General features: G+C 37.1%; 1 protein-coding gene across 1 annotated transcript; it reads left to right on the plus strand.

Annotated features, from left to right (window-relative positions):
• Positions 1–176: 176 nt before the first annotated feature.
• On the plus strand, positions 177–17,951 carry LOC145765441 (calpain-A-like). The gene is made up of 11 exons (XM_082577261.1): positions 177–455; positions 2,051–2,209; positions 5,449–5,580; positions 6,158–6,351; positions 6,752–6,883; positions 7,594–7,708; positions 10,584–10,672; positions 13,419–13,592; positions 13,979–14,094; positions 14,416–14,552; positions 15,045–17,951. The coding sequence occupies exons 1-11, from the start codon at positions 285–287 to the stop codon at positions 15,264–15,266; spliced, it is 1,641 nt and encodes a 546-aa protein (XP_082433387.1). The 5' UTR covers positions 177–284; the 3' UTR covers positions 15,267–17,951.
• The last annotated feature ends 796 nt before the right edge of the window (positions 17,952–18,747 follow it).

The raw sequence follows: 18,747 nt of genomic DNA on the forward strand, positions 1-18,747 counted from the left end.
GAAATGATGCGTAAAGCTATTAGTCCATAATGGCAACCTTCCAGTACGGCTATATAAAAATACATTTTAGTTCAATGCATAAACGGCTCAGTCCTCACGAACGAAGCTATTTGGAAATGAATCGGCGGTGTCTGGATATTCAATGCATCAGTGAAATTTTTATGTATTTCAGGGTTTTTATTTTGTTAACTTGTAAGTTAGTTTTCACACAATTAACTGTAGAGGTTGAATAAAATTTATTGGGTACAGTACAACTGATCCGTATAGCGCCAACACCAATAAATATGGGAAGTAGTAATAGTAGGCCTGTTGAAGAAGAAAACGAAGAAATTGACTTCAGTGAAACTACTGTTGATGTGCCAATACCCCCTGACCCAGTTGTCCCCAGCTCGGACCCTAATATCACCGAAAATGTAGATGGACCAATAGCCATCAGTGTTGCCAGCGTAACGTCGGTGAGTTGACGAGCATGTTTGAACTAACACACTTACAAATTTTTGCTCATTAGTCATTGATTACATTGTTTCAGTGAAAAAAGCATAGTAAAGTTAACCTAAAATGCTATTATGATTGTATTCTGGGAACAATATTGACTTTGAAAAAAAAATGCTTTCTTCAACGAGGCAAGAAAGAATGAAACGTGCCATCATTAAACGTTTAAAAGACTCCAATTAGTGCTTGATGTGAAATACATGCACATACCATGCTCATAATATTTCCATACTGTGGCAGGAAATTTCTTTATCTAGTCACTTACTGAGCATAGAAGGCGGTATTCCACTGAAGCCGTTGTTGAGATTTCTAGATCTAGTCGTGCACACAGCCGGAAAAAAAATTGCCAACTATTTGCTGTATGTTAAATTGTTGTTTTGTGAATGCTTGGTGTAGGACGCAACGGAAGTCAAGGTTATTAATTTCTCTGGGTTGCTGTAATCATGAATATATTGTTGTTTTAAAATTTCATCATTATACCTACCCAGCGAAGCAAGTTCCATCCATACTTGATTTGAAATAGTAATTCGGTGATTTAACCTTCTGCATTGGCATGGATGGGTCTTTGCTTGTAGGCTACAACTAAAATGCGAAACACAGTAGGAAGATAAACGGCATACTAACAGGTTACTAGCAAACAACTTGACGACTTTGTAATGCTAATGAGATGTTGTGATGGTTTTCCGTTTACTACAACCACAGATTTTTAAATATGAAAATTTTATCAAGTTTATAGAAAAAAAAAAATCTTTCCCAAGCAATCAATTTTTCACCTGCAGGGCATGTGCTTAGATTTTCCACGTAGTGAGCAACACTTGTGTTGTGTGCAAGGTGTCTCACTGGGTCACACAAGACATTGTTTAAATTAATCATCATTCATCACTGATATCACATGGATGCTTGATAGAGTAAAAAGTCCACATGGTCAGTAACCATCAGCGAAGTATTTTAACAAGTGTGTTTTTTTACGTTGATTTAACATCATTCTCACATTTAATAATATTTGCTTGGATAAGAACCGTGTAGCTGATAACGTTGTCAAATACAAATTAAATGCTTGACAGAGGCGCATTGATTTTATTTATGTTTGACAACAACCAAATGCGGTACCAACGAATCAGAGTAAGAGCATACCACTACCAGAAATTTGGAACCATATTTTTCATGCCAGCTGATGATAAATGTAGTCTGTAAACTTGCAGTAAATTATAGGTTTCTATATGTCAATGAAAAACTCCTGTTAAGGCTTGACTTTTTTTGGAAAAGTTGAATCATTTCAGCATTTGCTTTTAAGACTTTTTCGATGTAACATGTATAATATCCAATACCTGAAATGCTTCTTACGTTGATTGTACGTTTGAGAACGCTACCTTGATCACACTGATTTAACGTTGTAAGATGTGATTTTTAAGGCAGACGAAAGTTTGATACTAGTAAAACAACAGATTTCGCGTCAAGTGTTATTTTTGATCAACCAAGTTCAAACGACGATCATGCTGCTAAAAGCGAAACTCAATCTGTTGAAGTTTATCAACATTCATCGATTCTATTTGAATAGGAATATTCTGAAATTAAAGAGACCATCTTGCAACGAGGGCGAGAGACTGGAAAGAGTTATGTTTACAGAGATGGAGATTTTCCTGCCGAAAGGAAGTCACTTTACTACACTTCTCAGCCCCCCAATAGGTGGGGGAGTATCACATGGAAGCGAGCAACGGTAGGTTTAGAAGTGAGGCGTTTGGTATCTTCACCGGTTGTCGTTGTATCAATGTTTTGTTCTTGATTTTTATTAGAGTACTGTAACGGTTTGGTATTAAGGACTTTAGATTGCTTGATACTCATATCGAAAACAGTTAAATTATAGTTATGGCACTTTTCAAGATTGTATCTTCAAGGTTGCGTCCCAAATAGCAAAATCCGCCATGTTTACATTGCTTTAACGTCTGTAAACGTAAAAATAATAAAACCGAGGTGGTTGTGTTATCACAAACACAGCTGTTGTTCACATTCAGCTGTTGCTGCGCAAGCTATGCTTTTGTCACAAACTGCTTGATTGTGGTTTGCGAAGAGAGTATGATGCAGGTGTCTATTTTGGCTATTTGCGTTTGAGATCATCTGTCATAGGAACATAATAACTATGATAAACTTTTGAAATTCTTTCACATTAAAGAAGTGGCACTCACCTGTCACCTCAAACCTTTGTTGATCAATGGATCTTCGATTTTTAGCTTTTTGGCCAATGTCACAATGAGTATCTCTAATACATCAGGATTTCCTGTTCGCGAATTGTTTCATTGATCTTCTATAGAACAATATCTTTGTCAATTGGAGCGAATGAGGCGTCGTAAACTTATCGATTTTGCAAATATCTCGCTAGCAAATTAATCTATTTTTGCATCGACGTTGAATCAACGAAAAAATATCAATTCAAAACTGAGATACTCATGACCAGGATATTAACTGAAATTCTCTCGCGAAATCTTTGTCATTGAGCTGATATCAGCAGCTTATTATTTACTTTAAATACAAAAGTGAATTATCTCAGACCAGGAAGAGAGTAAGTTTCGTATTTCGAATTAAAACACAATGGAATAATAAAATCGCCGCTATTTTGCAATTAAACTTCACAATAGAACCCTTCAAGCTTTGAGAAATAAATAACGCTTTCAGAAAATTGTCTCAAAGCGTTTCGAAACAACTATGTTGATAAAACGTTAAAAATCATAGTTGATAAAAATTGCTTAACTTACGATGTTACTTTAAATATTGTCTAATCATCTTTCTGATGCCACCTCTCTTTGAATGATTGAGCTAAAATGATAAATATTTGATTTATCATCATATCTCGACATAACCCAAGCTTTGCGCTGGTTTCAGAAAGCAACTCATTGTTGGAAATTGGAATTGTTGAAGCGCATTGTGTGTTAAACAAAGTCTTCGTTAAGCAAAAACTTTTTTCGGTGAAAAGGTTGTGTCTTATCAAATTCAGGCAGAAAGCTTCACTACCTGTATTTTGTTGTGTGAAGACCATTGTACAAATAATGCGCGCATGGGAAGCGGATTTGATTTGTGAAACGAATTTCTCGATTATACAGTAACTGCTTAATCTTGCACAGCGAAAGTTCCCTCAGATTCAATAAAAATAAGCGATTGCTTCTATTGCCTCTTGCCGAATATTATTTTTACATTTGTTGTTTATTTTTAACTGTTTGGTTTTCCATTGACTTTGAGGTCGAATGGTGAGAGCATCTATGATGAGATTGAGAGAGCTCTTCTACTCTCGAAAAGCCACCAGCTAGGCACTACAGTCAGTGTTGTGCGTTGACGGCGTCAACTTTTTGTTGATTCTGAGGCTAGCGCCGTCAGTTTATTTTTTAGTTGACGGAAGTGATAGCGCCGTCAACTATTTTGCCAATTTTAAGCGTCATGCGCTGTGCGTCATTTTTTATTTTTATGGAAAATCTATTTCATTGGAAAATCATTTTCAATGTATTCTGGTCAGCGCGACTCATCCAAACTACCCGCTTTTGCGTTGGTTAGAATGGCTACCTGATATACAAGCGGAAGAAGTTCGCCAAATGGTGATCACTGATATCGTGAGCAGTATCGAGAACGTGGGATCAGAGAAAGCGAAAAATCAACGAATGTCATCGCCGTGGTTGAAAAAACTTTATTTTAAGAGCTCTATGCCCTTGAAAAGAGCGATGTTGGTGCAGTGGACCTCGTTAAAAGATTTATATATTATGCTAAGCCAGCGATCGGCAACCTGCGGCTCTTTAACTCTGCGCTCTGGCTCACGCGGATGCGCTATGCAATGAAGTTTAGGAGCAGAAATCACATTAACTGCGTGAAATAAATCATTACAAGAATATGTGTATGTTTATATCTGACCATGAACCGATTAGTTGTATTTCCCAGTCATGTTAAAAGTTGACAGCTGTTGAAATGGTAACTACAAATCAGTTCTACAGGGTGTGGTCGAATAACTCGAACAAAAGATTTTCCTGTAAGCCTTAGGTTTTTGCTGTAAGCAGTCAGTTAGATGGTGCGGCTCAGAGCAGGTTTTAGTTTAATGGAGACGAGACGTGGCCTACGAAGACGAGACCAAATGGCTCTTTCAATGCTAAAGACTGCCGACCCGTGTGCTAAGCCATCACAGCACGCTTGGAACAGTGATACCTTTCCGAGTAAACATTTTCAAGACTTGTTTTTGAAATACAACACGCCAATACCATTCAGCGCTGCTGTGGAACGCATGTTTTCACTTGGAAAGGACAGTATGCGTCCCAAACGCAGCAGACTGTCAGACAAACGTTTTGAAATGCTTGTGTTTCTACAAAGAAATAACTAATAAGCTAAAGCAGCTAATTACTATACATTCTCAAAACATAAAATCTGCTCTATTTATAGCTATTGGTAGCTTACACTTGGTTGAAATACTTCCGTTTTGTGAGACCCTGGCTAAAATAGCGCTGACGCTGACGCCGTCAATTTCTTTGAGAGCTGACGCAGTACTATACGCCGTAAAGTTTTTAGGCAATTCGCGCTGATGCCTTCAATTTATTTCCTTGACGCGTACAACACTGGTCTACAGTACGTGCGGCAGTGTTTCGGCAACATCATTTACTTGATGAAATGGTAGAAGCAGCAGAAGCTAGACATGAAGATTTGGCCATTTGTCTCCACGCACAATCTAAACCTTTACCGCCAGGCATAAGCCTATATTCAATAAAAAAAATTGCGACCCATGACCGCTTATTTCAAATGTCGTTGTGGTGGATGAGTTCTATTTAAAAATTTCAACTAAAAAAACAATAAGTTAGGTATTATTCTAAAGATGGGCAGATTACATGTAAGTCTGAATGGACATGATAAAAGAAACAACTTGCAACACCTATTCGAAATTCATTGAATTCTTGATATGGTCACTGACAATCAAGAGGGTTACTTTTGTAGGAAGTTTCGAGAAACCCTGAACTCATCAAAGACAACCTCAGTAGTCAAGACATCATACAAGGACAGATTGGCAACTGTTGGTGGCTGGCGTCTTGTGCTGCTATCTCTCGATCACCAAAGTTCATGAAAAAGGTGAATATCCATTATCGTTGTGTGTATACTATGGAAGGCATAAACTTAGCTCCAACTTAGTGTCTGTGGCAGGACACTTAAAGGCATATCTGAAGGTGGACACGAAGATTGGCTTCTTTGCCTTCCCGTCCACTTAATCTAAATCTTCAACCACCGGATGTAACAAAAATAAAGCAATTAATGAATGACCTGTTTGCTGATGCGCTTTTTTGAATTTATATCTGTATTACAGCATAAGAACATTGTAAAATCTTGAACACAGGTTACATTTCTCACACAACAGTAATTGTGCATAACAAATTTTGCAACACTTTCAATCAGCTTTCAATTAGCCTTTCTATGTTTTGAAGTTGTTTAATCTGCTCCTTGTAGAACTTGTACAGCCGTTAGTTAAACCATTTTAAAACGACAACTTTTTGTTTTTGTAGAGCTACAAAATATACAAAACAAAATATACAAATACAAAACAATCACACATATGCAGCTCTGCATATGTGTGATTGTGTAGTATGATGTTGTGTCGCAATAGGATTTAATGTTTTTTGATAGCGCTGAAGTAGTTTTGCTTGCGGCTCAGGTGGTGCCCTCCGGGCAGTATATGAGTGGACCAGAATACGTGGGTATGTTTCACTTCCGGTTTTGGCGATTCGGTAGCTGGACTGACGTCATAGTGGACGATAACCTGCCCACGATGAACAATTATCTTTGTTTTGGAAGGTCAGCGGACCGAAACGAGTACTGGCTCCCTCTGCTGGAGAAAGCATATGCAAAGTAAGTCAGGTTCTTTTTACCTTATTGGGACAAACAGGCCAACTTATGAGTAGAAAATTTTTGTTTTTATTTTAAAAAGTTGATATGTTTTCATTTGGTGAACGAAAGACGGTTTAGTTAGTGATAATATATGGTCTGCTTCGCCTGGTCTTGCATAATGTTGAACTGGTGTTTCAGTTGTACAGTAATACACCAGTAAAAAAAGGTTGCTGAACTTGCCTGAGAAATGTTGACATAATAAAGCAAAGATGTTTTGGAAGACGTGAGCTGTGTCTTGCAAATTGCATTTTTGATTATACTTTAATCAAAGCGATAAATCAGTGTATGGATACAATCTTAGTTCAGTTTGATCGTGTTGTATCTGTGATACCTATGATAATTCATTCTTGCCACTTTGTAGACTCCATGACTCGTACCAAGCCATCGAAGGAGGGTTTACACAAGATGGTATGGAGGATCTTACTGGAGGGATTGCAGTCAACTACGAACTGGGCAACAAGACCCCTGATAATCTCTTCCGAACTCTTCACAAGTTTGTTCAATTAAAATATGACTGTATCTGGCTTAATTGAGATTGTGTTTCTCGGCAGAAAACAACTAAACCAACTGTCGCCAAGGATATGCATGCACTGTTGATTCAATTGACTGACAAAAGCAGCAGTTGAGAACTATGTGACATGGATTAGTGGTACGATACTGATGAGTCCAGCCTGATGAGCGAAACACGTGTCTATCAGTGTCAATTCTTGCTACACTCGACTGCCGAGAAACACATGTTTTTGGAAAAGTTTTGATGGCTAGTGTGGAGGCTACACCGGTGTGGTTAGCGAAACACAACGCTCGCTGTTCTATAGTGAGTAGTCAGGTAGTGCTGACGCCAGGAAGATCGCTTCTTCTCAACAGTTAATTGTGATTATTAATCGTTGATGTAATTTTCGCATTCGTTTTACTGGAACTGTAAATATTTTCATGTCCGTTTTGCTGATCATTTATTACAATGCGGTCAGCCGATCATCTGCTCATTGTAGATAACTTTGTTGGAATTGTCATTAAACGTGCTACACTTGTATGTTGCTGCGCTACAAAGCTTCAGCTTGTTGACGAAATCAAAACACTTTCGTTGCACAATTTTACAACTTTCAAACATCGCTCTCGAAGCGCTGGCATGTTTGTGAATGAAATGCCATTTCGCACCCTAATCTATGTTCAGCTTTTACAAAGTTAACTGTGGATTTTGTGCAGAGCGCTTCGACACGATAGTTTTGTTTGTGCTGGCGTGAGTGGAACGCAAAATGTGGAAGATAAAATAACAGGACTGGTCAGTGCTCATGCCTACTCCGTTCTGAGGGTCGTCCGGGTAAGGAACTTTCTGTGTTTTTGCCTCCTACAACAGAGTCACCTACTTGAATCATCTGTGCAGCTGCTATTCTGTTTCAAATCGAAATGTAAAGATTTTATTAAAATCACCAGCGCAATATAAAGTGCACTGAAAACGCTCATTAAGGTGTCAACAAAGAGAATGGTAAATAAGTCGGAACGCAGCAACATGCCTTAAACGTAATTTGAAAGAACGCAAATAAAGAGTTAATGCATAAATGTAGCGTGACTGTGACAAAGCGCACAACAAAAGTGATATTTTAACCATTAAGAGTCCACGCGAAGGCAATGAGAGTGAACATCTGAGCTGGTTGATCACAACTTCACCTGGTCAGAGTATCTCTTCGCTTCAATATGCTAAAAACAACCTCTGCATGTCCTTTGGCCTGGCATTGAACCTGCAACCATTTACGTCAAACATCGCATTGAACCCTCAAGCACACCATCACTTTCGCCCTCCGAACATTATAAACTGACAAATTTCCAGGCTCCAGAAACTATTTTGTTCCTCTCTCGGAAGGTTGATCTACAGACAGATTGATCGCATCGCAGGGGTGATTTTACTTTGATGAAATGATCAACAAAAGTTACCGTTTCTCATTGCTTGAACGAAAGACGTTGCAACAATGTAAAAATAGCCATTTTTACTTGCTTGGACGTAGGCATTCTCGAATATTAGCCTACTTTGTTGTAGATAGACATGAACAACACGGTGAAAATTTCACAGTTGCACTTTTGATGATTTTTTCAAGCAAAATTCAACAGCTTATAATAACCGAGAGTGTTTTGATGTGAAAAACGTGTTTCGCATTTTTCAATTATTTACTATTCCCCCTGCTCGTTTGATTAGAATCAACTGATAACTTTGATTAATTATTCCAATCTCTCAGATTAGACATTTATCTTAAGTTTGTACCAATAGTAAGTTCTCTACCGGAGGTCCGCGGCCCCCAAAGTGTACACGAAGGATTTTTAAGGGGTTCATAAAAGTTTCTGAGTTTTTAACATGGTTAATAAATTACGACATTCAAAAATTGGGCGTGCTTTATTTGTGTATCACATTGATTCTCAGACTGTGCGTTGCGACATCTTGATGCGTTGTTTGGCATTTCATGAACCGTCGCACAAAGGTTTGATTTTCTAACTAAAAAATTTCGTACAAAAGAGTTAAATCTTTTAACAAGGCTGTGTATGTTCAACTTAACTATTTTGAGACAGCAGATTGTTGATCAACGCTTAATCATGGACTTCTAAATAGTATCAGGACTGGAAACTCAGTTTACAACAGTAAGCCAAACAGTTGGTACAACAGTTGGCCAACAGTGGGCCAACAGGGTTAGTTACTTGGCTGTTGGCCCACTGTTGGTCAACTGTTGTACCAACTGTTTGGCTTACTGTTGTAAACTGAGTTTCCAGTCCTGATACTATTTAGAAGTCCATGGCTTAATTTAGAAATGCAAACGTTAGTTAGTAGTCTATCAGCACACACAGTTTTGCTATGATTGTGATTACAGTACAACAAAACATTGATTGCAAATGAAAAAATGAACTCTTTGTAAAGGTTGCAAAAATTATAATAATGTTCGATAAAATTTATAGAAAAACGTTAAATCAGCGTTTATGATTTTTGATCCTGTGTGCCAACATAAACGTCATAACATAACTTCGTCAATGTCATCAATCGTCACAAGTGCGTCACGAGTTCAGCAAATTCTTCTAAGTCTGACTGGTCTGACGCTCTGAAACATCTGTTTCAATTAGTAGACACGATGTACCAAAAGTTCAAATAAAATATATTTCGAGGTCCACGACCGCTTCGAATCACCAAAAGGAGTCTGCCAAGACAAAAAGGTTAAGAACCACTGGTCTAAACCATGGTGTTAGCCTAAATATTGTCCACAAGTGCTGTCAAAAAACTATGCAAGACATGATTGACGTTATTTGACACGGAGAGTAGAGCAAACGATCCCAAGGGGTAAGAACGCATCAACAGGGTAGCAGCTGGTTGCGGTTCCATGCAGTTCATAGCAGTTTCCTAACGCACCACGTTTAAACTTTATGGATTGATGTGATGAATTTGCAAGTTAACAACGTTAGGTTTATGGCGTGGCCAAAACTTTAACGTTGCAAACAAATGCTGTGGTGATCGTAGGCTTCTACCATCTTGTATTCCATGATTCCAACACCACAATTTCAAGTGTGTGAAAGAAACTTGGGTTGAATGTAGTGTGAGTAGCCTATAGCCTCAAATTACATGTGATTTTCGTTGCAAGTTCAAGGTTCTTACATTCTAACGGAGCAATATTGTAATGAGAACATCATGTTTTTACCTATTGAAATATATTATATTTTTGAAATATTAAAAGGTTTTAAAAAAACTTAAAAATAAAGCATCTAAAAATATAGGAGTTAAATAAAGCGCACAACTGTTAACAGCATAGCCTATAGCACACAACTAAAAATCTGTCTCATTTTTTTGAAGAAGTAGCACATAAAAACACTGCTCAAACTAACTTGGTCGCCGCTATACAGTATACTGATTTACATGGTTTGAATGCGGTTTTACTGCTAGGCCTGCAGTGTTTCATTTCGTGTTCGAAATTGCAAAGATTGATTGTTTTCATGAGCCTATCACATGAGTTATTATACTTCTTGCTTTTTTTTTTACACATTTTTGCAATAATTAAGTTTCTAAAACCCAGTGAAGTATAATAGCCAACTTAAAACGGGCGACATACATACTTTTTTCAAGTCCATCTTTCTTTTTAAAGTCTCCATACTTTAAGACCAAATAGAATGAAGAGTGATTAACGCATCACTCAGTTACATTTATCTATCGTTGTTTCATCTTCCAGGCGGACTACGAGGGAGGATATGTTGATCTTCTTAAATTGCGGAATCCATGGGGAGGAAGCGTGGAGTGGAAGGGAGATTGGAGTGACGGGTAGAGTTTGTTGAATATTGTGTGATAGCCTCGTGTTAATCAAACTTACTACAGCATTTCACAATTAACGTTGTTTTGATTAAAAAAAGCTAGTTTTGATACAAAAAGCTAGTTATCATCTTTAACATCAGAAGGTAATCTAGTAAATAGTCACCAGAAGAACGCAAGTTACTTTAATTATCAAATGCCTGGTGAACAGTCTCACTCTGTTTTTGTTGTTTTGATTATTTGACTTCCCAACTTCGAATATATTCCAATGTTCCATCACAAACTTCTTATGTTTCACAAAGTCTTTGCTCCAGGAACTTTTCTGTGTATTAATCACCTCTTGTGTGAAGAGTTCCCACTGGAAAAGTTTTTATTATTATCTTGATTGCATCAAGTTATGAAATTTGGAAATATTTAAAGCTTTTCTAGACGTCAAGTTAGAGATATAAGTTGCATACGAAGTTCTTAATGTCTTGAGGCAGCCCTTTTTAAAAGTATCATTCAAGGAATTCGAAACCCTTACAAGATCTTATTTAGTGCCGTAATGTGGATGTTATTTGGCATGGAAGTGCGGTTCAAACTATTCCAAAAATCAATGTATTGGGTGTTACATGATATGATTATAGGCCTATTATATGATTATGTAAATCAGTGGTTCTCAACCTTTTTGTCTTGGTGGACCCCTTTTGGTGTCTTCGAAGCGGTCGCGGACCCCTAAAAATTTCAATTTGAAATTTTGGTATATCGCGTTTCCTTATGGAATCATATGTTACATAAGTTTCAAAGCAACACACTTAAAAGAATTTGCTGAATTCGCAACGCACTTGACGATTGATGAGATTGACGAAATTATGTTATGACTTATGAGCTATATGTTGGCACACAGGATCAAACATCGGTAAGCTATATGCTCATTTGATGTTTTTCTATAACTTTTATCAAAAGTTAATAGAATACTTGCGACTGTAACAAAGAATTTCTCCCTTTTTTCATTTGAAATCAATATTAATTTGTTATGATCACAGTCATTGCAAACCTGTGAGTGGTGATAGACTGCTGACTAACGTTTGTATTTCTAAATTAATCATTGATCAACAATCTGCTGTCTCAAAAGAATTAAGTTAAACATAGCCTTATTAAAGAGTTTAAGTAATTTATATGATATTTTAGTTATGAAACCAAACCTTTGTGCAATGTCCTTTGCAATTTCAAACGACGCACCAGTGCGTTGCGACTTACACTTTAAGAATCACTGTAGGCTAATACATAAACAAAGCACAAACAATTTTTAAATTTCTTAATTTATCCGTCATGTTGAAAACTCGGAAACTTTCGCGGACCCCCGGAAATCGCTTCACGGACCCCTTGGGGTCTGCGGACCCCGGTTGAGAACCACTGATGTAAATCATGTAAATTGGCATGAAAGTGGGAAGGCTTACGCTCTGCAGTTGGCTCTCACAGGCTGAAAATGATGATGATATGATTATGATTATATCACTACTGTGGAAAAACGAACAAACTAAAGGAGAAAAGTGATTCTCAAAAAGTAAATTGGCGGCTACATTTGTGACAAATTACAACGCTTAAAATTTTCCACAGTGGAATCTGCAGAACTCCAATGTGCAACCAAGGTACATGTAATCGGAAGCACTGCGATGTCGGGTTGGGCAAAACGTCAAGTTAAGCAATTTTGGATAATTTTATCCAAAGAAGAGAATTCATGAATAGGCTACTTTTTGTATAAATAGAAGCTAGCCGTCTAAAAAAGATGACACAAGCTTGAGAAGACATTTAGATGCAATTAAAAATTTTCATGTATGTTCACTCGGCAAAAGAAATCACTGCTAAAAATTCCTGTTGGAAGGTAACCATAGACACAGCACGGAGTAGGCTATGCGTATTTTTTGATGAATTAGTTGTAGCAAACAAGATGTTTGAAACATTAACACCTTGGAAGCGGAGTATGACATTCAGTCAAGTATCAAAAGCATCGACTTGAACGAAATTATTTTCTCTTGGCATCATTAGAGTGTTGCCAAGTTGTCGAGACGAATCATTGAGTTATTTGGTGTTGTGAGCGGGTTGGATATATACAAAATTATAGTTCAGAGATGAGAGAGACCATAGACCAACTGGCAAGGGCAAATGGAGTAAGATGGTATGGACATGTGATAAGGAGGGAGGAAGGAAGTTTTCTTAGAAAAGCACTAGATCTAAAGGTGGATGGGAAGAGGAAACGCGGTCGTCCAAGAAGAACGTGGAAACAACAAGTGAAGGGTGAGTTTAAAAAAGTCGGACTGAAGGAGGAAGATGCAAGGGACAGGGTGAAATGGAGAAAAGAGATTAAGACAATTGCTGCGCGGAAACAATCGGCCACCCCCACTAGTGGGGAACAAACCGACGATGGATTATGATGATGATGATGATAGGCGTTCTGCCGGGACCAAGAAAAATGTGTTAAGTTATCCGCTGTCGAGTTGGGCGGATTCTAGTGCATCACAAATCAATACAAGCTTTGTTTAACATATAGCATGAATATTTACAACCCAAAGTTGACATGTGATAATAAGTCGTATCCACAATGTTTGGCAGGGACAGTTCAATTAGAAATCACAACCTACAAAACTTTTACTATGATCAGACGGGGTATCGAACCAACATCCACCGGTTCAGGGGCGAGCACTCAAGCCACTTGACCAGTGAATCGGTAATGTGTGAGGGTTAAATCTTGCGACTCTGATTTGATGATCCCTTTCAGGTCTTACAAATGGGACAAGATGAATGAGAGCATCAAAAGGCAGTTGGAGTACACAGATGAAGACAATGGGGAGTGGTGGATGTCATTCGACGACTTTGCCAGATACTTTCATGACGTCACCATATGTACCATCGGTCCAGACTTCGACGAAGATGGGGCGCCTACTGGTGATAGGTGAGATAAATTCTATAATTCACTAGTTATAATTTTTTGGTTTGAATTTAATCAACTGCCACTGCGGGTAATTTTAAAGAAAAAACTGTAGACTACCATTGAAAGTATGAGACTTTTGCAATCTGCTATGGATACAATAGCAGGAAAGCTAAATTTATCGGGGTGATAGCAATTCATTGATGGCTTAAAAAACAAGGCAGGAGGAAAGACTGGCTACTTATTGTGGTTGCCCAGAACGTTATTTAAATATAAAGTAAAAAATGAAGTCACAAATTCCACCGGTCTAATGTACTAACTACCATACAGTCATACACATGTGTATACCTTTTCACTGCTCAGCTACATTCAAACTATAATATTCACAATTTTATTCCACATACTCGCAGGTGGCTATTGTCCTCTATTCAAGGTGGCTGGACATCTTACACCGCTGGAGGAAGCAGAAACAGCATTTCATCATATTCCATTAACCCCCAATATTACTTGGAGCTTCGAGAACCCGGTGAGTCTTTGGTAGCTAACTTCTGCATTTGATTCGATAGCTTGTAGGCGATTAGTTTAGCGGGGTTTGGTCTCTTCCAAATGATGCTATTTCAGAACTCTTCACGATCTTTGTCTCCCATTATCTTTAACGCTGTCATTGCTAACGCTATCTTTAACGCTTCCATTATCATTATCTTCCATTGTCTTTTTTAACACTGTAAAAGTAATGACCCCTGGTATTGTGTTACCAAAAATATCTGATGTTATCATCGCGATGGTGTCTCCTCTTTGATGATATGTACTCAGAAGCAATTTTGTAAATATCTCCGGTTATTTTCAGATGCCTTTGATCCTAGAGAAGACGATCCATCCTCCGAAGGAAAATGCGGGGTAGTGATTGGTCTCATGCAAGAGTACAGAAGAGAAAAACGAGATGAAGGAGTAGAGAACGTTTATCTTGGACTGAACATTTTCAGAGTGAGTTTAATATTAATCATGACGTCAACGTTGAGTCTAAACTTCTACGCTTATAATTTCCATTTCTATTAGCTGCTTTAAGCTCTTGTCCTTCGCCAAAGCACAAACAGCACTTTATAATCAAACTAAGTGATTTTAGAATTGTAGTTGGATTTAAAGTAAATAGACCTACAATTGTTTTGTACTCTACTTGTTTCAGCTCAAGTTTCTTGTACTTTTTATCTCTTCATGCTGTTAATGATGATACAAACAAAAATAGGGTCTATGATTCGGCACCTTTATACTTGTAAAATCGTACAATAAGCACTTCTTTGTTGCTAAAAAGGATGATGCTCCTCTCTAGGCGAAGAGTTCAATGTCAACGCTTTCTAGAATGTTATAATGTCTAAAAATGTTGTAATGTCAACGCTTTCCAGAAAACTGACAGAATTTTTTTTCGAAAATGATTCTTTTTTTGTTAAATTATAAATTTTCTTTGTTTTTTGCAATCAGGTGAAAGAACGTCCGAGAGGAAAACTTGACTCCCGATTCTTCGGTCGGAATAGAGAGGTAGCCGGTAGCGGAAATTACGTCAACAGACGTGAAGTCACAATAACCGACGAATTCGAACCTGGGCATTACGTCATTGTACCATCCACTTTCAATGCTGGAGAGAAAGGAAGTTTTCTGATCAGAATCTATTCTGAGAAGGCGGTGGATGTGGCGGAATTGTAGACGGTGGACTCTTTGTGACTCCATTTTGAACAAGTGATGCTGTCTTGGTGTTTAATGAAGGTGGATATTTGAATGTAGATCAAATTTGAATCGAAATATGTCGAATGTGCAAAAGTGTAGAACCGCCATTGGCATTGCGATGTCGATAACAACATCTTGACGAATTGCGGCGATGTAGAAATTTTTAGATTGTGTTGTAATTTGTAAATTTGTATTGAATTTTTATGAATGTTTTTTAATACCTGTAATCAAGTTTACCTGTAATCAAGTAACAGTGGGAATAGTGCATTGTAGGCAATAGGTCCTCCCCTCCAGGGAGGGGAGGGGAGGACCTATTGATTTCCCCTCCAGAGAGGGGAAATCTGCTGAATTAACAATGAAGCTGTTCAAAATTTGACATTTTTGTCTGTTTAAAGATTTTTGTTGCATACTGTAATCGACATGATACAGCGGAATGAAACCATGGGAAAAGTAATTTATTCTCAATGTAGACTGATTGACTGTTATTATTATAAGTTAACAAACCTACGGTAGGCTGGATGATACAAATATCATTTTATGGTCCTTGAGTTAACTATTCATTGTGTTCTTTGAAACTACATCAAATAAGTTCATGCACCGTGCTGTACAAGCAACTGTAAACTTGTTACAAGGATATTTGGCAGGGTTGCCAAACATCTTTGCACAAGCAATAGCCTACTTAGACTTAGAAGAAAAATGTCCCCATGCGATAAAATTTTATAAGCAATATAGCCAATATATACAAATATTCGATTGTTTCTTTTTTATGTTTTATCACAAAAGATCCTGCAAATGAACTTTCTAGTGTATCGCACTTTTATTTCTGGTTATTCGCTGAGAAATAGTAGTTCTGGATAATATTCCTAGGCTGTACTTGTACAGTGCTGTGACGTTACGGATACGGATCACCTGATCATGTTTACTTCGATTAATGATGAGCAAGGTTTGCAAACAATACACATTACACAGTTCCTCAATTCAAAAGTACTTGCTTGTGTAAACTGAATAAGTCGATTGTGTTTGCGGAGTTAATTGTATTGTTTGATAAGAGCAGTTAGATCTTCACCACTAATTAGATTTTGTGATTCAAAACTTATATCTAATTTGAGTAATTTAACAACTAAAACTGGGTCTGTTGATTAATACCAATCTGCAATCACTTTTTTTTTGCTCCAAATTCTCTTGTTTTTACACAGCAATTTGTTTCTTCGCGTAATTTGTTAAAATTCAGTTTTACTGCCAGGGCCACATCTTGAAGAATATCATCTGTTAAAATATTTTTGCTTGTTTAAAAGTAGAAATTTATTGTAATAGGCAATTTAACCCAACAATATGGATAATAAGTCAAAATTATTGAAAATTGATAAACAAAATACTTTGTATTAAGGTAATAATTAAAAAAAAACGTTATTTTGTTTGTTTAATTGGCTATTTGTTGTAGGCTGGTTTTTCACTAAATTGATGCATACTTTTGAATACTGTACGAAGCGTTTCTCACATAGTTTCAATTCTGTAAATGTTTTTTTTAAATACTGTACCAGCATTTTATACACAAACCTCACAGCACGGAGGATACATTGAATCGTGACGTCAAAAGTGACAGCCTCTCATCTGAGTACCACCTCGAATTAGAGTGTTTGTTTATTTTCTGCTCATCGACAAGTCATACGGTGATGACGTCATCGTCATCATACATTGCTTCTCATCGTGTTGTTCATTTACGATTGCTCATCCAGAGTTGCAGCTTCAAGCCATTTATTTCGTGTTTTTTGCTGAAAGTTTCAAGAGCAAGAAGTCTTTCATCTGTAGCCTATGTGAACAATAAAGCAGCTACTGCAGAGATGAAAAAAAAAGTTTGTGAAGCATAATGATCTATAAATCCATAAGGCGTTATTCATGGCGTCTTGCTAGATGAATTTTTTTTTTATTAGTAGCCTTTTTAAAACCCAATCATTGGTTATTAAATACGCCATATGTCTTTGCATCACTCACATGACGTCATATCTAGGATGAGTGTCATGTGTATAAGTGTATTGTATAATCTACCTATACTATATATTTGAACGAAATGTTACACATACATTATTACTATCGATATGTATTTCATAAGGAAATGTTCATTGTATAAACGTTCGGGTTGAAGGTATTTGATTAGAGATGTGCAAAAGTCCCATATTTCAAAGACTTGTTAGTGAACAGCCTAACAACGCATCATTTGTCAAACCACACTGCTATATTTATCTTCGGAATCGAAATCTTCTAAAGCCCAGACGATTTATGAGTACAAAGAAGCTATTTCTAAAGTTTACATGACATTTTTAAAGTACGGAGTCTACTTATGAAACTTTGCAAGTTTGGATTTTGTACACTAACAACCCGTTCTTTTGTTGCGTAGCCCATGTGAACCGCAAGATATTTTTGTAACTTTAATCTTTCTTATTGATTTTCATCACCAAACTTACATTGAATAAATGTCAAAATGTAAAGCAAGATGCATCGGAGAACGAATCGTTGGTTCAATTGTTCTTGTTCTTTTGCCAATCGCTTGTGTTGCTTTTAGCGCTTAATTCCTGTTCACGTTTTCGTACTCATTCAATTTATATTGTTTGCTGAGTGCTTACGATAATTAAAACGGTTGATCTCTGGTTTAAATAATACCTACTGTAAAAAAGTTGTTTCAAATAACTTTGCCATTGAACTAGAAAGCTTTGATTGTCAGACAGCAATCAATCTGTCAACAGCTCGGTTACTCTTATTCAGCATTTTGTCTGGCTCTAGTCTCAGTATTGGGTCCAGAAAAAAAAACACAAAAAAATTAAAAGGCTTCCGGTTCCGTTTTCGTGAACGAAGAAACAAGATCAAACAGTTTCTTTCTATCGGCCACTTTTTCCTTTAGTTCAACTACAAAGAACATCCCTTCCGCTACAAAAAACATCGTAAACTTGGAAAAAAATGTCCAGTTATTCAGGTAAATCAACTGTTCCATGATGTATGGACATCTTACCAGAATAGAAACTTTAAATATTGGTCAACATTTATGAGATAAGTTAACATTTACATTAACATTTTCCTATAATTGCAAAATGCTTATCAACGATTTTGGAAAGTACAATAGGCCTATATTAGGCTACATGTGGTATTGCAATTTGGACAGAATGTTAAGCTTCGATTCGGGATTTGCAAAAAAATGCGGTTTTAAAAATACATTTGCAAAGACAAAATTTGGGCAAATTTTGTTTGCACCCTCAAAAAGTTTTATTCTCCTACGGCTTTGCTTACAACGAAGCCAGCAGTGACGTATTTTCCATGCATGCCTTGCAAACAATGAAAAGCAACGAATTTATGTGTAGAAATTGAAATTGTTAGCAGAAATAGCAGAACCTTCTCGCTTTCTGAACTTCAATATTCCAAACCACGGTTCGTTTACATAATTTGGCAACTCTTCTGAAGCTTGCAGAAG

This window comes from Aplidium turbinatum, chromosome 2 (assembly GCF_918807975.1).
Source record: "Aplidium turbinatum chromosome 2, kaAplTurb1.1, whole genome shotgun sequence".
NCBI classification, from domain to species: Eukaryota; Metazoa; Chordata; class Ascidiacea; order Aplousobranchia; family Polyclinidae; genus Aplidium; species Aplidium turbinatum.